Below are 21,079 nucleotides of genomic sequence, written 5' to 3'. Positions count from 1 at the left end.
GGTCATCAGCTAGGCAATCATGGCTCCTCTAGGAGTCAATTGCCGCAGCCGGGCAGCTGCCCCTCTTAGATCCAGGCCATCTGGAGCACATGCAGCCTTGGCAGCCTCCCTACCTGCAGCACTAGCAAAATGGCTCTGGTGTTTACAGTGAGTTTCCATTAGTAACAGGTAGTTGGTGAAAAGGTTTGGAGAAGATGAGGCCTCAAGAAAGTGGTGGAGTCTTGGGGAAGGGATGTGGTAGATCCTGGCTTGCCCTGACATTTAAAAAGTGATCTTGGGTGTAAAGGCTGGAGACTGCTGCCATAACATAAGAACTAGGAGTTACCAAATGAAATGAATAGGTAGCAGGTTTAAAACAAAAGGAAGGGTTTTTTGTTTTGTTCCCCTCTTCCCCCACACCCACACCCACACCCACACGCAGTGCAGGGTTGGCCTGTGGAACTCCTTACCGGAGGAGGCTGTGAAGACCGGGACTTTAAACAGGGTTCAAGAAAGAACTAGATACATTCATGGAGGTTGGGTCTATCAATGGCTATTAGCCAGTATCAGTAGGAATGGTGTCTCTAGCCTCTGTCTGTCAGAGGCTGGAAATGGGTGACGAGAGGGACTGCTTGATGATTCCCCCTGGGGCATCTGGCATTGGCCACTGTCAGAAGACGGGATACTGGGCTAGATGGACCTTTGGTCTGACCTAGTCTAGCTGTTCAGTTTTCATGAACTGCTTATGAGGATAAAGCTGAGAACTTGTCACTTTCTTGTTTAAATAGATGTTATAGTTTTTTTGCATCACTGCAATTGTGTACTAATTTAAAAATAATACTTCTCTATTTAAACCAATTATTAAATGTAATCATATGTAACTTATATGTAATTGCTATACCTATGCATCATCTATATCTAAAATAGGTGCTTTGTTGTGTTTATTCAGTAATCTAACCATTGAGTCTGATTCTAAAATTGGTGTGACATTCCCCAGGGTACATCCTGGGCTGTTGAATAGCAGTGTCCCCTTAAACTCTCTAGCTTAGTGTGTGTTTTACACTGCTTTGCTCTGAACAGCCGCTGCTCCCAGTCCTGCTAATACATAGCCACTCCCAGCTGAGTACATGAATGCTATCCCAGTTGCTCGTGAGCTACATACAAGGCAAATCCTTCAAATTTTTAGTCCCCGCCTTGACTTCAGAAATGTCTCTTCTACTGCACAGTACCCTCCTGGATAGTGCAAGCTCATAGTAAGTCTATCATTGCAACAAAGGAAAATGAATTATGTACCGGCCTTGCTGTCTCAAGTGGCATTTCCCAAACCTTTCAATCCGAACACGTACTGGAATCATAAAACAATAAAATGATTTAAGTAAATACAAGTGCTAAGGCATAAAAGTTAGAGAATTGGTTAAAAAATAAATAAGATAAAAATGCAAGCCAATTTCTAAATTTGAACAAGCTAATAAGATTTAAAGCAATTATCTTTCACCACAAATTGTTAGTTCGCTGGTTGGATTTCCTTTGTCATGGAGTGCCCCTCTCCCCTTCTACAGTTCAGAGTCCTTCAGAAGTTTGATGTCCTGAGAAGAGAGAGGGGTGAAGTGTTTTTGCTGCCCCATTATAACTTAATTTCTTATGCTAGAAACAGCCTTCCTGAGTCATGACATGACACGAGATTTGAAATGTTCATATGGTGCAATGTAAACTTTTTGTTTACTTTTCCATTTCTGAAAAATGGCTGTACAAGTTAGTGATTGCTCTTCAATATTGGTTGGGGTGGTAGGCATTTTTGTTTTAGGTCTACATAGTTTTTTCACATTGTCTTGTCTTTGGAGCATGTTCTAATAATGACACGTTATATAATCTAATGACTTCTCATACAATATTGCTACACGTATTTTATCAGGACAACAAAATTCCGATTGTTTTCAAATGAGATCTCATAAAGCATACTTAATACAAAACTTATAATCTTGTGAATGTGATGACCAATGTTTCCTTGAATTTTTTCCATCCATGCATAGAATAAATTGTTATGTGGATGTGCACCACTAGTAGAAACTTGGTGGCATTTGACTCTTTTCTGAGTGGCCGCTAAAGCGCTCAACTTACAGTGAACAGTGGTAGTGACTATAATGCTATAGGCTGTCACAACTGGACTTTGGCTTCTAAAGCCTTGATAGCACATAAAATAGAAAGATGCTGATGTAGTAATTTATTTCAATTTGGAGAGAAGAGTTGGGATCAAGATGATACTGTAGCTTAACAGGGTGGACTAGAGGTTCAAATAAAGAAGGGATTCTTGCTTGAGGGATGCTCTGCTTGCTCAAGAACAGTATTTTTGTGCCTAACCTCTTAGGTGAGGTATGAGTCAAATATGAAGTTTTGCTTGAGGAAGAAAACTAACACAACAAATGGTTCTGTAGCACCTTGGACATAACAAAAAATATAGCTTTGTTGGGCACAACTAACTTCTTCTTCTTCACCTGAAAGCTCATGATACTATCAATATTTTTTTTTTTTTTTTAGTATCCAAGGTGCTACAGAACCATTTGTTGTTAGTCTGTAACTACAAAAACTTAACATGGCTACCCTTCTGAGACTGCCTCAAGCAGTGAGTATTTACTGGAATACTGACTGAAAAAGAGCAAATGCTTGTGCTAGGAAGGAGAGGCTCAAGAACTGAACCCTGAAGATCTCCTAGAAATACACTTCTGGTGTAGAGAAAGAGCCAGATTAAATTTCTCATTTCATGCAAGTGCATGGCATGAGATGCTTGTAATTTTAAACAGACACCTTAGTGTGTAATTCATGGAAACTCACAGGAAGCAGGGGATAAAGAGATGCAATTGAAGTGAGTGCATATAACCATCACATTCCTCCATTTGTTTCCTTTAAAAAAATTGTACAAAGGGTTTGGGCCTGTGCTAATAAATAATAGTTTGACAAAAGTAACTACTCGGGGGAGCCAAGATGGTGTGTGAGGTTAAGACTTCAAAAAGTGGCCACTAATCATTAAGGGTTTTCTCTTCTCAGTGGACCATTTGGAAGGTGGAGAATACCATCTGGGTTGATAGAGAACTGTTACCTTTATATCTTCTAAAAACTGAGGAGAAGATATAAAAAGCATGCCTCTGCATTGGGGGGAGGGGGGGGAAGAGAGGTTGATCTTGAGAGCAAGAAATTCATTTCAGAAGAGGGGGTTGCTTTCAAGGATGTAAGGTGACCTGCTTTTTCTCTGAGGCCTACCTGTGTTGGATGTCTGTTAGCATAGCTAAGTATGCTAGGAGTGTGTGTGTGTGTGTGGGGAGGGGGGAATCTAGAAGGCAGCCCCCCAGCTAAAAATGGAGCACTCCGATCAATAGGAAAGAGCAGCAGGAGTTGGATCTCCCTGACCCTGATCTGCTGATTGGCAAACCCTGCACTCTTTCTCCCTCATCTTTTGCTTTTTAAATAAATTGTTTGACTACAGACCTTCCTCTGGTATTCCAGTCTTCAGCCTTCAGCAGATCATATAATAATAATCCTATAATTCCAGTCTTCAGCAGATAAATAACTTTGTCCTCTCCTCCCAGACATGATGCTAGCTGCACAGTTTCTTCTGTGGTGTTTGGTTAAAAAGTGGGCATAGCTGAAATGCTAATCTAGCCAGATATGCTAATTCCTCAAGAGCTGGATCTCTATACTCTGTCTTCCCTGTCCATGAAAGTATTACTTACAGGTCCTAGGAGTGAAAGCCTCTTTCATCTTATCCCACTTAAAACAAATAGCACACGTATATAGGGACAAAATTAGAAAGGCCAAGATGTGAAGTTTGATAAAATTTGCTTCAGACATGTAACAAGAGAACATTAGAAGCAAGAGGAGGAACAAAGATAGGGTATGATTGCTACTCAATGGGTACGTCTAGACTATATACCTCTGACAGAGATGTAGATTAGGGACGTCGAAATTGCTAACGAAGCAGGGATTTAAATATCCTGCACTTCATTAGCATAAACATGGCTGCTGCTTTTTTCAAAACAGAGCTTTTTCGGAAAAAAACAAACAAACCCCAAAATGGCAGTCTAGATGGGGATCTGTCGAAAAAATAAACCTCTTTTCGAAAGATCCTGTATTCCTCAAATGAGATTTACAGGATCTTTCAAAAGGGTTTATTTTTGACAGATCCCCATCTAGACAGCTTTTTCGAAAAAATAGCACCGTTTCGGAAAAAAGCAGTGGCCATGTTTATGCTTATGAAGTGCGGGATATTTAAATCCCTGCTTCGTTAGCAATTTCGACGTCCCTAATCTACATCTCTCTGTGGACAGAGAGGTGTAGTCTAGACACAGCCAACGAGTGGAGTAAAAGTAACAGAAAATGTGGAAATGGCAGAAGTGTTTAATGACTTCTTGGTTTTGGTTTTCATCATGAAGGCTGGTGTTGATTGGCATATAACCTGGTGAATGCCAGTGGAAAGTGAGGTAGGATCAGAGGCTAAAATAAGAAAAGAACAAGTTAGACCTCTAATTTGTATAAGTAATTTTTAAGTCACCAGGGCCTGATGAAGTGCATCCTCAAATTCTCAAGGAGCTGACTGAGAAGATACCTGAGCCATTCTCTATTATCTTTGAAAAGTCATGGAATACAGGAGAGATTCTGGAAGATTGGAAAAGGTCACACACAATGCCTGTCTATCAAAAGGAAATTTAAAAACAACATAGGAAATTACAGACCAGTCAACTTAACTTCTGTACCCAGAAAGATAATGGAGCAAATAATTAAGCCGTCAATTTGCAAACCTCTAGAAGATAAAAATGATAGTGCTAAACCAACTTTATACCTTGACAAAGCTTTAAGTAGTCTTGTGCTTAGGGGGAAGCAGTAGAGGTGGTATATCTGGACTGGGATGCACGGAGTGTGGAGTCTGAGGGGGTGTTTTGGTGAAAGAGGGGGTTGTGGTCTCTGGCAGGGGCTTGGGATGAAGGGTCCAGGACAGTTTATGGGTGCAGGAGAGGATTCTGACCTGGGGGAGGAGTGTAGGGTCTGGGATGGAGTTGTGACCTGGAGGAGGTGGGGAGAAAGGATACAGAGGGTTTTGGTGGTGGCCTGGGGCAGATAGTTGGGGGAGAGAGGGGATGGGGTGCCAGAGGCAGGCTCTGGCTTATCTAGGCTGCTCCCAGCTAGCAGCTCTGCGGACTCCCTGTTAATCCTTGTGCAATGAGGTTTATAAGAAGCGCATTTTTTTTTTAAACGTATTTTGAAATACGTTGCTGTCAAAATGTGCAGAATGCTATTTCAGGATAATGGATGTTATCCCTGAAGAGCACCACTGTGTAGACGTATCCTTAGAGTCCACACAGTTCAGATGTTCAAAGCATTCCTCTTCTGGGGTCTCATTAAATCCTATAGTCTTTCAAAATAGAATTCAAACCAGCAATCTTTACAGGCAGGGTGGATTTGATCTAAATCAAAATGATTTAAATTACTGATCAGGAAGACTCTATTAATTGTGGTTTTCTACATGAAAGTGCATTCTTGTTGATTATTTCATTTACCAAAGGTAATTGAAGCAGATATTTATGAAGTCATTGGGAGGTGAACTATCTCCATTTCAACAAGTTAATGATTAGTATTTGGAGGATTTTCTCTCCAGGCTGTGTTAGAAGAACATCACCAAATTGACACTGTTTACATTCAAAAACTCATGTGATTGTTTTGTTAAATTATTAGGTATGCTTTTGAAGAAAAAAAAATCCAGAATACATAATATTGACACTTAAATTGTTGGTTTTAGTTAAATAAAACAATCTGGTTTTTTGAAATCAGTTTTTTTCACTAAAATAGCTAAATAAAATTTAATCTTTTGTTTAAAAAAATTGATAGACAGGACATAAATTTAAAATATTGGCTTCTGCAGCTAATTGTCATCTTCACTTTCACTTTCCTGTTTGTTCATAATCTGGAAAAGAAAAACATCTCTACTGCTTTTTCAGTTCCCAAACTATATTTCTCAATTTGCCATGAATTAGTCAAGAGAGAAAATATTCCCTTTTTACACTTGCAGAAGGAACTACTGCTGTTAATTGAGATTACTTCAACAGTCTCTGAATCCAAGTTCTTAAATGACTTCCATCAGTTCACTGGTGTGACTTTGTTTAAAACATCATCAACAAATATATATTTCTTGAATGGTTCACCCTTAGCTCTGAAGTTTATTCTAGTTGGCATTATGGAAGGCTGATTACTGGATGTTCATGTTGTGACGTAGCCAGCTCCTCTTCCTCAGCACTTGTGCTACTGAGTATTGAGAATATTGGCATGAAAATGAGCTGGAATTGTGCTTGTCCCATTAATTTTTTTTAATGCTTGTAATTTAATATTTGTAGTTCCTTCCAAATTTAAACAGTATCAGCAACAAAACAGTATTTCCCTGCATTTTGTTCAAGGCTACAGAAATAGGCTTCAGGGTACTCAACATGTGTTCAGCATTCCTCTTAAGCCCGATGTTGAGAACTTTGGCTGTGACAGTGCCATCTATTTTCCCCCCACAATTTTGTTAACAAACTGTCATCAGATTTGAGTCCTGTATCAAGAACTGGACTAAACAATCCATTGCTGAGTTTCATTGCACATCTTGTGGGAGTTAGCTTGGTTCTTCCCACTTTTTTTTTTAAGAGCAGCTAAAATTTGAAGCTGTTACATGATGATTAAATCATACAGATAACATCCCTACTTGACACTTTTTACAAAGGAGTGTGGCTGCCAATAAAAACATACTAAAATTTTAAGTTGTAACTTTTTCAGTCTCATGATATATCTATGGTAGGGATTCTTTACAAATCTTCCCTACTAGCTCACATGACTCTGGTTTTCATCTTTTTTATCATATTAAACCTGCTGCAAAATTCTACTGTGGTGTTTTGGAAAAAAAAAATTGGCTACAAAAGCTATCATTAGGGCTCTCTCCGGAAACAGTGGCAGTGTGTTTTTGTTTTAAGAGTCTGCAGTATAGAGATCGCTAAAGGGTGAAGAGTTATGCAGTCTCAGCTTTATATATTTGAGAACAACATACAGGGATGAGGATTCTGTAAACTTTGTTGTTGTTTTTCTTAACCCTATGGTACTAAGTTGGTATTTTCTGATACTGACAAGTAGTGCTCCGTCAAAATATGGGCTTTCACATTGAGTAATGAGCTCTATACTTGGTTGCAGATTGCTTAGAAAGTACCTCTTTATTGGCAAGCTAACTGTTTGAAACATAGTGCAGTTTCTAACTCTTCTGTGCCAGGAACCTGGGTGCTACATTTTTAGATAGTTTATTATTTAGTAATTTGGATTTTGATGTACTACTGGCTAAAGCCTTGTGAGCATCTGGAAGCATTCAGGCTTCACAATTAGTGTCTTGAAGGAGACTTTTGTATAACAAACTTCTATCCTAGCTTTGCTTTAATGTTTGTCTCTGCAGCCTTGCCAAGAGAGTACATTCCAGCATTTCTGATTGCCTTTGAATGATACTGCCCACATCCCTTTTCTTGAGCAAAACAGAATTTTATGCTAACCCAAACAAGCGCCTTGTTTTAAAACTGAATGTTAATAATTTGTGATTAAAGTGGAAATGCTTTTACTTTACCAGTAGAACAGAAGACATGCACATACTTTGAACTTATACAGGAGCTTCAGCTCCTGCTAAAAGTCAAGGTTTCATAATTTTCGTTATAACCCCCTATTATCAATGGACTGTAACTGGCTGACATATCTAGTGCATGATCTTTGTGTTACAGTGATTGTTCTGGAAGACTGAACAGATGTTTAATAACCCTTAAAATGGATGGATTAGGGATGAGAAAGTGTAACTATGTACGTGGTTAACCAATGAGCCTGGGATCATCTGTTAACATTCACGGTTACACAGAGGCTCCCAGTTCTTGATGCCACATCCCTCCGCCTCACTGCCTCTTGATACAGAGGCAGCAGCATGTGAGGGAAGGGATCAGGCAGGAGCCAGCTGTCACCCCGCTTATAACAAGGTAACCACTGAAATTTTCAGTGGTTACTCGGCTACTTAATTACATATATTAACATCCCTAGTATGGATCTGTAGCACGAGTAAGTAACATCACTATAGGTTATCTGAGGCAGGCAGAGTAGGTTTGCCTGCTGTCTAGTCGCTTACATCCCTATGTTGTCAGAAGGACTTTAGTCGACTATCTGATAAGCTTCTTGACACGTTAGGTCAACTAGTCATTCCCCCCACCCCCTTGCTGCCTCTATCACAAATAGGCAGCGGGGGGAGGAGAAGAGGAAGAAGTGTTGGGGGGTTATGGCTTAAAAGCTGGTTCCCTCCAGCTCCATGGGACGGTGCAGGGGCACAGTGGTGGCGCTTCCTCTTCAAAATGTACAGGAGCCCCAGCAGGGGCTTTTGTGCATTTCAAAGATTGAAATGCGGCATGTAGCCAAGGGTCAGCAGGCAACTCCTCGTTGGGAGGGGGGGGGTCTTGTACATATCAAAGGCAGTAGGTGCACTAGTCCTTATGAACTAATCAAATAGTCAATGGGATTTCCATTGACTAAGCTATAGTTCGTTTTCCTAGAACACAGATCCAGCTTTCTTGTTAACAGCTTTTTCATGAAAATTACTCAGACAAGGTCCTATCTGTATCCCCACTGTTTACAAAAGGCCGAGTTAAAGTACTCGAATACATATTGTATATGGGTTTTGACCAAAGATCAGATTTTTAGATTCTGTTAAGAAAATCTGTATCTATGGGCTAATCTATTTCTTAATGCTGCTATGTGCCTTTGCTTAATTTAACTGAGCTTGTGGATTGTCAGTTTAACAAGATGCTTCCTAGCAGTGTAATTGCTCCTTCCTTCTTTCCAGAAAATAAGAGTACAGACTTAGAAATTCCAGCACCTCTACTTCATACAATGAAGAGCCCCCCCCACAGGAGGGAATGACTTTATTGTTAATTACCTTAACACTTCATTCTAAAGATCTTAAATACTCAAATGAATACTATTCCCTAGCATCAGGGCTGCACTTCTTGAGGACTGCAAGAAACCTTTTCCCCTTCATCTTGAGTGGTGGGGATGGGTTCAGGACAAGTATTCTGTGACTGATTCAATAGCTTTTCCTATATTTATTGCAAGAGAAGCATCTATTGAAACCTTACATCTTTGTGATGACCATCGTCTCTGGGACAAGAGAACAAAGGGCACAACTAATAGATGAAACTATGCATAATGAAAACTTAATACATGAGTGCAGAGATGGGTGTGTGGGTATATTTGAAAACTTACTAGCTGAGCTTAATAGTTGTTACTTCATTTGAGACACAAACTCTGCAGAGAAGATCTGTCAGGAAGCACAGGGATAAACTTTTAATGCACTTTTGGGCATTACAAGATCATCTTCAATAAGTTTTTAACTTTTGCCTGGAGGTTGCACTTTCCTATAGCAGATCAGTAATTGTTGCTCAGCCTCTCCTAGTAGGCATGGTTGAAAGTTTGATTTCCTACTCCATTTTTCCCTTTCTTCTTTCTTTTTGATACCTTTATTTAGTTAATCAAGGAATTCTATTCTTGTAGTTAGCAGAAATCTAGCATGCTTTTCAAATCTCCCATCTTGAGGAGGGGGATGTTAAGCATCTTAGTGAATTTGTGGCCTCCATGACATATTCAGACTTTTTTTTTAATCCATTACTTCATGGTTGCAATGTAAAAACTTTTCAAATGTGAACAAGTGAAAACAACCTGTTGTATTTGCTATAATGCTTCTGAACTGCTGTTGCCTATTAGTTACATTGGAGTGTCACACTAAACACAGTGGTGACACTTCACTGTCTAAATACAGGTTGCACCTCCCTAAATGGGACTTTCTTGTCGGGCAACATCTGGGGCAGGAGTGGCCATCACCTGAGAGCCCTGCGAAAGGTGAGGCTGGTGGCAGTGGGGCCAGGGCCTCAGTATAGACCAACAGCAGTAATGGGGCTGTAGTAGCGGGGCAACTTGTGTGCCAGCCCAGCAGTGGGATTGTGCTGTGGCAGCCCGAGCGGGACCATGTACTGGCCTGTCTGTGGGGACCAAGCCATGGTAACCTGGCTAGCAGTAAGGTTGGGCCATGGCAGCTCAGCAGGGGATGCACCTTTGGGGCAGCAGCAGGTCGACAGCCTGACTGGGGCCACGTGCCATCTGGCAGCAGGACTGGTGCCGCATCAGCGTGCTGGCAGGGGGTCGGCGCAGCCATGTCTCCCGGCTGCCAGCAGGGCTGAAGAAGCTGGGGATGGGGAAGGGCGGCAGGTTAAGGGGGTCGGAGGCAGAGGACCATCCCTGGTTTGGCACAACTCCTCATCTAGGATAGCTTTGGTCCAAAGGATGCCAGACCAGTGAAGTCCAACCTGTAGTCAATTGCTAAACGTTCTAGTTGATGGGGTAAGAAAGTGTGCCAGAGTGAAGTCCTCAGGTTGATGCGAATTGAGAGTTGGTGGTGGGAAGGGAATGCAGAAGGGTGAACGGGAGGAGACGGGCAATCATAGGGAAAGGAAGTCCTAGGGCAGGAAGAGAGCAGAAACTGCATTAGTGGTGGCTTGTGGGGAGCAGGTTTTTCTCACTGAGCAATGGAGAATTATAGCAGAGGACTGGATATTCCAGTTATTACATAAAGCCTGTTTTCTCTTTGCAAACCTCCCACCAACATCAGCTGAGGATTTTGTGGAGTTCTGAGCTTGGATCCTCTCCTACAAATATTAATGAAACACTGATTCTAGCTCTGTGCATCAAATGATACTTTTGGTCTGGGGTGCTAGGCAGTTAGCTTTCCCACTTTTATTTTCAGGGAGGAGAGGTCTTAATAACTGGTCCTTGTTATGGATCTGTTAATTTTTACTTAGTTTGATGCAATTTTGAAAGCGGCTACCTAGAGGTGGAGCCTGGAGAAAGGGCTTAAAGGGGGTTGCCCTTTGCTTTTCGTAGCCGAAAGAGCAGCCCATTTCAGGATTACTAGATCATCTTGTAGAAATCGGCAACTAATTCAAAACTTCTTCCTTAACTGAGTAAGTAGACTCTGTACCTGACCAGCTAAATTTTCTTAAGTTTTTTGCATGCTTAATTCAAGAAGCAAGCTGCTTTAATTGTGTGTGTTTATCAAAGGGTAAAATAACTTTAATCTACTTTGATTTGTATCCAAGTTTAGTGAAAAATCAAATTGTCACTTTGTGTTTTCACGTGCGAGTGTACTACTATTTCATGTGCAGAAAAAATTCAGATCTGCTTTAGGCAGGGAGGAGAAATCACATACCCAAGACTTCATCTCTGTCATCACTATACACTTTTTTGGATAACAGTTATTAGATGTCTCAAAGTACAAACCAATATTTCTGAACTAAATAGTATGAGGTGTTGGCTTTATTGAAGTCATGAGTGTTTGACTAGTTCAGAAATGGACCACGATTTGGGAAGAATGAAGCTTCCTGAATTCTGACTTACATTCATATGTGTGCTATTAAATTAAGGTGAAATAGGTAATCAAACTGCTGTTGGTATGGTTTTTTTTTTAGACTTATTCTGGACTGTTCTGCGTAGTCATAAATCCCTACAAGAACCTCCCAATTTATTCGGAAAACATCATTGAGATGTACAGAGGGAAGAAACGCCATGAAATGCCACCACACATTTATGCAATATCAGAATCTGCATATAGATGCATGCTGCAAGGTAAGAGTTACTTTTAGTTATAAATAGCTGAAATGGCTTAATTGCTTAATTTTAAGGTCTCTTATTATTGGACAAAAGTTTTGCCTTGTAACAAATGGAGAAATCTTCAAACCTTTTTCTTAAAAGATTTTTTGCAATTTGGAGCCTTCGAGTTCTTGACAGTTTGCTGCTGTGACTAAATTGTAGACTCTGTAATTAGTGGTGAAATGAAATTAAAATGGAAATGGCTTCTTCAGAACTAAGAAGTAATGCTTTTTGGGACATGAGGCTCTAACACACTAGGGCAGTGGTCTCCAACCTTTTTACACCCAAAATCACTCTTTAAATGACAGAACAAGCCAAGATCTACAGCCCTGCCCCTTCCTTGAAGCCCTGCCCCTTCCTTTCTATTCTCCTTCTCTCCATCACTTGCTATCCCCAACCCTTATACTGCTGCTTTTCCCCTTCTCCCCCAATTCTTCTGTAGGAAGAGGTTTTTCCAACATTTGGCCTGTCTAGACCTAAAAAAAGTGGAAGAACAAATGCATCCCTGGATGCAGAAGAGTTTTCTGGGATATCTCCGGAATCCTGAAAAACTCCTGCAGTCTAGCCTTACCCTTGCTGGGTTGAGGCAGGATGTATAGGCTCTGGGGTGGGAATGAGGGATTTCGGGGTGAGATGCAAGCTTTGGGAGGAAATTTGGATGCAGGAGGAGGTGGAAAAGGGGACACTGGGTTGGAGAGGGGGCTTCAGGCTGGGCAGTGTTGGGGTCAGATGTCAGGTTAGGGTACTAAGCAAGCCACAGGCTTGTGGATATGAGGGTGCAGGAATTTGGGTTAGGGTAGGTGAGGGGCTCAGGGCAGGGGGTTCCAGTGTATGATACATTCAGATCGAGGGTCTGGGGAAAGGGGAGTGTGCGAGTGTTATGATGTTGTGGGCAGATGGGGGGCTTGGCCCCAATTGGGGGTTTGTTGGCCAGGCCTCATTTTTAAATAAAATACTATCATAGAACCATAAAGCTGGAAGAGACCTCAGAAAGTCATCAAGTCCAGCCCCCTGTTCTATGTCCAACACAAAAAGATTCTGCATTTTCTTTATTTATGAGAAGGGCAGGGAACCTGTTTTGAGTCAGGGGTCACTGACCCACAGAAAAGTTAGCTTGGGGCCACAAAAGTGAGATGCAAAATAAAAACTCCTCCAAAACCCCCACAAGCCTCACTAATGTGGCCCCAACTGTGTTGGTGGGAGCAGAGGACATGGTATTGGGGAAGGGTGCCAGGGGGTACTGGGATGGGGTGCTGGGTAGGGTGCCAATGGGAGCTGGGGCAGGGGACAAGTGGGTTCCAGGGCAAGGGCCTGGGGCAGAGGACAGGGTGTCAGTGGAGGCAAGGGACAGGGTGCTGGGGTGGGGACAGGGTGCTGGCGGGGGCAGGGGCCAGGATGCCACTGGGAGCAGAGTGCCAATGGGAACAGGGGGCAGGGTGTTGGTGGGGACAGGGAATCCTCAGCATGTGCCTTTGTTCCTGCTTCTCATTCTTCCCAAAGAATAGCCACTAGATAGGTGAATGCCTCTCAATTTTGACACCGGGCTAGAGCTATCAGCTTGTTTCACTCAGACTCGTTTGGTAAACACATTGCAGTCCGAATTTCAGCGCTTATTTTTCACTTTTCATAGAATGTCACTGCACGCATTTCCAGAGTAGATAAAAATTGTTTTTAAAAATAAAAAATTGGGTTTTAAATCTGATTTTTTTAATTTAAAATTTCAAAACACTAAATTTCTCATTTAAAAATGTTCCAGTTAAATCTAGTCACAAACATGCGACACATACACATAGTCTCATAAGAATGAATTAATGGCTCTATTCTGTCCAGCCAAAATACTAGCTTTTCTAGTGGACTGAGGGTGATGGTGGGGGGAGGGGTTCTGGGTGTGAGATAGGGTACAGGAGCAGGCTTGGGTGGTATTTGCAATGGGGGATGCTTACCTGCAGAACTTTTTGGGGACACAGGTGGTTCCATGCCCCTCACTGTTCCTAGGCACTGCCTTGGCTCTGCCTTCTGCCCCCTTGCTGCTCTGGCTGATTCTAGCCCATGGGAGCAGCAGGGAAAAGCTGCAAGGCAAATGGTTCCCTACACTGCTGTTCTCCTAGCCAGGGGGGAGGGGGAGCGACAGCAAATGGAGCAGCTTCCTCTCCCTGTTATGCAGTGCCAAAGAGGCTGGATCAAGCTCTGGCTTTTCTAACTCTGGCCCATGAGGTTTGGGACTCCCTCTTTGCAGTGGAGAGCTGGTGCTCCAGCCATACAGGCTCCCTGATGCTGGGGCAGGGGAGCCCTGAACCTTATGGGCCAGAGCCAGGCAAGGTTCCATCCCCCTGCTCTAATGTTCGGCTTTGCCTTTCTCGGTCTCCTCCTTCCCAATGTTGATGATTCCAGATTTGATCTATGTTTACAATAATGAAACAATAGAACCAAAAAATGCAGTTGCTGAACAAGATGTAGAAATATTGTCTTTGTTTAGCTGGCCAAAGCTTTTGGAACCCAGAGTTCCACTTGAGATTCAAAGAGATGAGGCGGTTGAAGTAATGTCTTCTGTTGGATAAAGAGAAAAAACTTTAACCTGATGAACTGTAAAAGCTTGTCTTTCACCAACAGAAGTTGGTTTGAGGATTTTACTGTACAGGCAGTCCCCGGGTTACTTACAAGATAGGGACTATAGGTTTGTTCTTAAGTTGAATCTGTATGTAAGTCGGAACTGGCGTCCAGATTCAGCCGCTGCTGAGACTGATCAGTTTCAACAGTGGCTGAATCTGGACGCCAGTTCTGACTTACATACAGATTCAACTTAAGAACCCCAGGCATCCCCAAGTCAGCCACTGCTGAAACTGATCAGCAGCTGATTCCAGGAAGCCCCAGGTAGGGGCTTCCTGTAGTCAGCCACTGGTCGGTTTCAGCAGCGGCTGACTTGGGGACGCCTGGGGCAGAGCAGCTGGGGTGCTGCCGGGTTGGTCCCCTAGCGCCCAGAGCGGCGCTACGGGACCAACTGGCAGCGCCCCAGCTGGTGTACCACAGGCGCCCGGAGCAAAGCCGTGGAGCACAGGGGCAGCGGGACAGCCCAGATGCGCCGTGGCTGTCCTGCTGCCCTCGGGCTCCGCGGCTTTGCTCTGCTTTGCTCCCCGTCCCCCTGGTCTGCGGACCAGGGAGACGGGGAGCAAAGCCGCGGAGCGCGCAGGCGGCGGACAGCCCAGACGTGTCTGGGCTGCCCGCTGCCTGCGTGCTCCGCCGCTTTGCTTCCTCTCCCTGGTCTGCTGGAGACCAGGGAGAGCGCCCCGTTCGTAAGTGCGGATCCGACATAAGTCGGATCCGTGTAACTCTGGGACTGCCTGTACTTGCCTTTCTGCCCATATCCTGGGGCTACCGCTGGTAAGACAACACTGCAGACTGCTGAGCTATAATGTAGCAATTCACGGTTACATGCAGCCCCCTTTCCTCACCCTCTGCTGCCTGTGTATCAGAGGCAGCAGTGCAGGAAGGGGGAGCCAATCAAACCAGCTCCTGGGGAGCGGCCTTCCCTTGCATGAAACATTTAGCAGTTATGTTTATCTAAACACATTTTAACATCCCTAATGAAATAGTTTCACTGCATCAAGACTGGGTGATTCATCCTTCATAGAAGCTGCTCCCTGGACCACAGTTTGAGAGGTATTGCTTTAGATTGCTTGCATCAGAAAAGCTGGGTAAATTGGAGTAGGTGGCATCTCTGCATGTATGATTTGAAGAAAAATATATAGGCGTCTAGGTTGAATCTTGATAGATTTGTGGAAACTTACTTACAGTGAAATTGCTTTAAGAAATTAATATTTGATAGTTATTCAAGTGCACAGATTTTTAGCGACCTCCATCTGTGTGAACCTATTGCTTTCCTTCCTTTCAGCAAAAGGTAGGAAGTGGTACTGATGTCTTGCTTTGTCTTCATGATTTCATTTGCCAAGACAAGAATTGGGTAGCACAGATGTGGATTCAGCTGACCAAACTGACTTCTTGTTTTAGATGAAAGAAAAGACCATACTTTTGCAGCTATAATGGGTTCCATTTACTGCTAGAAATGATGCCCAGGTGTAAGATAGCAGGTAGGGTTCTTGAGGGACATGTGTTTCTGGTATCTGAGTGCGTATCTGGCATCTTTAGTGTATTTTCACAATATCCCTCTGCCATGAGATTGTTCTGCCATCTCTACTTTTTACAGATGGTGAAACTGAGTCAGACTAAATAACTTGTTCAAGGCCTCTCAAGAAGTCTGTGGAGATTTGGGTTAATTATGCCAGAATCCTGGTCTATTGCCTGAGAAGAGATTTGATTATATATTTTTTTTATTCTCTTCTCTCCCCCTCTCCCTCCCTCCCCCACCCCCCATCAGCAAGGCTAAAATGACATTGCACTATAAGGAAGTCAGAATTATATCAATAAAGATGATAAACTAGTTTGAGAATTGTTAGGTTACGTGGAGACTACCTGCCATCCTGCAAGAGTGTGGGATTCTCTTTGCTACTGAAAATATTTAAGGAACAATAGGGTGTACATATTTTTCCCAAACCTCATCTGAAGAAGTGGGCAGTGCCCACAAAAGCTCATGATCCCATCTGCATGTTTTGTTAGTCTTTAAAGTGCTACCAGACCATTTGTTGTTTAAGTTTATCCTGCATAGACTAACTCCGGTTACCCCCTGAAACTTCTGTTACATAAGGCTAGCATACCTTTTTCTGTAGGTATCTGGTAGGTACCAGTTTAATTCCCCTTGTGAGTCTAACATAGTGAGTGTGTGAGAGCTGTGAGAGCTGTGGATCACTATAGAGAAACGTTTTGCCAGTCTTAAATAGAGACTACAAGATGAAACTGGAACCCTAGTCAGGGATGCTACCCTAGCAGAAGTCCCAAGTGCAGGTGCAGCTATGACAGTTTAGAAAAATGAGGTCTTGGTCCACAACTAGGTCTACTATGAGGTAATGCAAACTAGTGTTTTTCCTGGTCTAGCTAATTTTGTTCATGGAACTGGTATATGATATACTGGCAAAAGCACACTTTTGCTCATTGGGGCTGCATCTGTGCTTGAAGGGTTTACTGATACCTGCAAACTTTATTTTTCTGTTGTATATTGCTGCTTGTCCCAGCAAACGTCTAATGTGAAAAAGGTCTAACATATATCAATAATATGAAGGCATTTGTTTGCTCTGGGTTCAAATCATAGTACAGCCGCTCCCTGAGTTACGAACAAGTTACGGATCAACACTTGGTCCGTAACTCGAAGTGTTCGTAACTCTGATCCCATAGAGTTACATGGCGACTGCGCTGTTTGTAAGTGCAGATCGCCGTTCGTAACTTGGATCTGCCTTTACGACCACTTTGGTCATAAGTGTGGATGGTCGTAAGTGGAGGTGGTTGTAACTTGGGGAGCAGCTGTAATTGGTTTAGTTCCCACTCCTTAGTTTGTGTATTGACAGGAGGTGTAATCTGTTTAGCAAACATTCCAGAATAAATTTTCACTTTCAAAAATGAGAGGGAAATTTTGTCCTTTTTAGACTTAAGTTTAGGACTTGCATTTATCTGGGATAAAATGCATTCTAGGAGATAACTTTAATAAATAGTTTAATTTTTCCTATTCTGATATTTAGAGTTAAGTGTGAAAACCTCTGCAGGGACCATGCAGATTTCAAACTCATGAAAGTCATGTTAGGAGTGTTTCTCTTTCATGTTGGAAATGGGTATCATGCCATATTGGCACTTTATCTGGTATGGAATGGGTCAGTGACTACTGTACTACAGAAAGATTGTGGACAAACTAGGATCCGGAGGGTAAAACAAATGAGGGGACTGGAGTGCATGACTTAGGAAGTGAGGCTGAGTGAATTGGGCTTATTTAGTCTGGAGAAGAGAAGAATGATAGCAACCTTCAGATCCCCTATCAGCTACCTGAAGTGAAGTTCCAAAGAGGATGGAGTTAGGCTGCTCTCAGTGGCAGATGACAGAACAATGATCTCAAGTTGCAGTGTGGGAAGTCTAAGCTGGATATTGGGGGTGTGTGGAGTGGGACTCCTAGGGTGGTGATGGAATCTCCATCCGTTCAGGTTCTTAAGGCCAGGCTTCACAAAGCCCTGTCTGGAATGACTTAGTTGGGGTTGGTCCCCCTCTGAGCAAGGAAATGAACTAGATGACCTCCTAAGGTCTTTTTCAACCCTACTCTTCTATGATTTTATGACCTGTTGTAAGAAATCTGTTGTGGATATAGAGCAAGCAGGTTTTTGGGAAATAAATGCAGTATAGTTGGGCTTTGTGAGGGTACTCAGCCTCTGAATTTTAACACTATAAAGGTTTGGAGAACTTGTCATAAAAGAACCAAACAGAAGTTGAGCTTTTGTTGAGCTCTGCCTAAAGAAAATGGCCTATAATAAACATGTTGCTGCTTTAGGTATACTTTTGCTTGTAGAGACCGTGCATTAATAAAAATGTATGGGGGGGGGGGAACTCGTTTAGTACCTTCAACTTAACTGTCTCTATGTGCTCCAAGGGAGTCAAAAGTCCTCTAGGTAGCCTAAGGAGAATTTAACAAGTGATGGAGGTGTATGTTGCCCTTACTCCTGTTCATGCAAAGTGGACTGGTGCACTCATGTACATACACTTGCATACAGTAATGCCTCTGCTATTGGATTTCTAACTTGCTAAATGTGCTTTAACTCCTCCCAATTCAGTCATCTCCCACTTGAAGTGTTTAGTGGAGAGCAGTCTTTTACTTTGACTTTGCTGTCAGACTGCCCCAGGATCTGAAACAGCTAGACATGGTAGGTCTTGAGTCTATGCTACATTACTCAGTGCGCATACTATACTTTGTTTATGCATTTTTGGGGAGGGGAGAACACAAGGGTATGGAACGGGCTTTTAAAACTTAGCATGTGCTAGGAGAGAATGTTTGTGTTGTACTGTAAAATTATGTATGAATTCAAATAATGGCAGAGACTCCTTATTAGAAATAAAAATGCTTTTTGGGATTTAAACTAACCTTGTAATTCTGGGGTTAGTGAATATAGTTTCCATTTCTTTAATTCTAAAACGAAAGAGGAAGATATAAATGATAAAACCTGGAGAAGATGGTTCGTATAAGGAAAAAATGCTTTCTCTTTCTGCCACATGCTGGTCAATTCCAACTTTTGACAGTTTCATTTGAAAATTTCAAATGAAGGAAGAATATTCAGGAACTAGGCTGCCCCCCCCCCCTTTTTTTTCTTGCATTACCAAGGTCTGAAAGATGTTGAGAACTGTATTATAATCTGGATTGTTGATTCAAGTTAGATGCTGTACTTCCTCCTTTTGCATTACATTCTGAAGCTAGCCATACCCCACTTGCAACTTCCTTCCCAATGCCTTGGAAATCAGCAGTTGTATCTGATCTTGCTCATGGACCTAAGTGAGGGACTATGCTAATCTGTGCTGTAGCATTAAATGACTTTTTTTAAGACGTGTGTAGTTTAATGCAAATGAGCCTTCATTTGAAAATTCAGTGGGATGGGAGAACTGCTTGTCATACTCTGGTATCATGTCCTAGAACAGGGGTGGGCGAAGTACAGCCTGCGGGATTTATGTGGCCTGCTCATTTTTTTTTTTTTTTTTTTAAATCTAGCCCACCCAGCTGATTTATAGAGCATGCATACTTTAATCAGCCGTGTCTGTTCAGCTGCCTCTCCCCGCACCTTACTCCAGCTGAGCTGCTCCCAGGTCTCTCCTGCTAGCGTTGGAGGGGGGAGTGCTGAAGTCAGATGTCCACTTGTCCCTGTATCCCATCTCTTTAGAGCAGGGGTCAGGGAGAAGGACACTCTCCAGTCTGAAATATGGAGAGTGACTGAGATGAGAGCCTGTCTTAAGAGGCAGTGCACTGTTTCTAAAAATTTTCCAGCAGTCAGCTCTCATACTCTTCCCCTCCTTCAATATACTAGGGATGTTAACATGTAAAGCCCACAGGTAAGTGCTGAATGTGCAGGACTGGGAGATGGGTTGGAAATGGGGGGGACTACGGCCTATAATGGCAAGGAGAAAGGAAGGTCAGGGCACAACAGGGAGGCAAGATCAAATCAGTATCTTAGATGCCTATATACAAATGCGAGAAGTATGGGTAATAAGCAGGAAGAACTGGAATTGCTAACCAATAAATACAACTATGATATCATTGGTATTACAGAAACCTGGTGGGATGGGACGCATGATTGGAATATTGGTATGGAAGGGTACGGCTTGCTCAGGAAGGACAGACAGGGAAAAAAGGGAGGAGGGGTTGCCTTGTATATTAAAAATGTACACACTTGGACTGAAGTGGAGATGAAAGTAGGAGATAGCTGTGTAGAGAGTCTCTGGGTTAAGCTAAAAGGGGGGACTTCAACTATCCAGACATATGTTGGGAAACTAACACAGCGAGGCACAGGCTATCCAATAAGTTTCTGGACTGCATTGGAGACAACTTTCTGTTTCAAAAGGTTGAAAAAGCTACCAGAGGAGAAGCTGTTCTGGATTTGGTTTTAACAAATAGGGAGGAACTAGTTGAGAACTTGAAAGTGGAAGACAGTATAGGGGACAGTGATCATGAAATAATAGAGTTCATGATCTTAAGGAAAGGTAGAAGGGAGACCAGCACAATTGAGGTAATGGATTTCAGGAAGGCAGATTTTGATAAGCTCAGAGAACTTGTAGGTAAGGTCCCATGGGAAGCAAGACTGAAGGGAAAAACAACTGAGGAGAGTTGGAAGTATTTCAAAGGGATGTTGTTAAGGGCCCAAAAGCAAACAATTCCGCTGTGTAGGAAAGATAGAAAATATGGCAAAAGACCAGCTTGGCTTAACAACGAGATCTTGCATGATCTCAAAATAAAAAAGGAGTCATATAAAAAATGGAAACTAGGACAACTAACAAAGGATGAATATAGGCAAGCAACACGGGAATGCAGGGGCAAGATTAGAAAGGCAAAGGCACAAAATGAGATCAAACTAGCTACAGGCATAAAGGGAAACAAGAAGACCTTTTATAAATACATTAAAAGCAAGAGGAAGACCAAGGACAGGGTAGGCCCACTGCTTAGTGAGGAGGGAGAAGCAGTAACAGGGAACTTGGAAATGGCGGAGATGCTCAATGACTTCTTTGTTTCGGTCTTCACCGAGAAGTCTGGAGGTGTGCCTAACGTAGTGAATACAAGCAGAGAGAGGGTAAGTTTAGAAGATAGGATACACAAAGAACAAGTTAAAAATCACGTAGGAAAGTTAGATGTCAGCAAGTCACCAGGTCCTGATGAAATGCATCCCAGGATACTCAAGGAGCTGATAGAGGAGGTATCTGAGCCTTTAGCTATGATCTTTGAAAAATCATGGCAGACAGGGGAGATTCC

General features: G+C 42.6%; 1 protein-coding gene across 3 annotated transcripts in view; it reads left to right on the top strand.

Moving 5' to 3' along the window:
• Positions 1-21,079, top strand: part of MYH10 (myosin heavy chain 10) — a 146,865-nt gene that overhangs the window by 6,696 nt on the left and 119,090 nt on the right. For all 3 annotated transcript variants that reach the window (XM_075903464.1, XM_075903463.1, XM_075903462.1), the window contains exon 3: positions 11,526-11,682. In XM_075903464.1, the coding sequence (XP_075759579.1) occupies positions 11,526-11,682 (157 nt within the window). The remainder of the gene's footprint in view (positions 1-11,525; positions 11,683-21,079) is intronic.

This window comes from Pelodiscus sinensis, chromosome 20, assembly GCF_049634645.1.
Source record: "Pelodiscus sinensis isolate JC-2024 chromosome 20, ASM4963464v1, whole genome shotgun sequence".
Taxonomy (NCBI): Eukaryota; Metazoa; Chordata; order Testudines; family Trionychidae; genus Pelodiscus; species Pelodiscus sinensis.
This window is presented reverse-complemented; position numbering and strand designations above follow the sequence as displayed.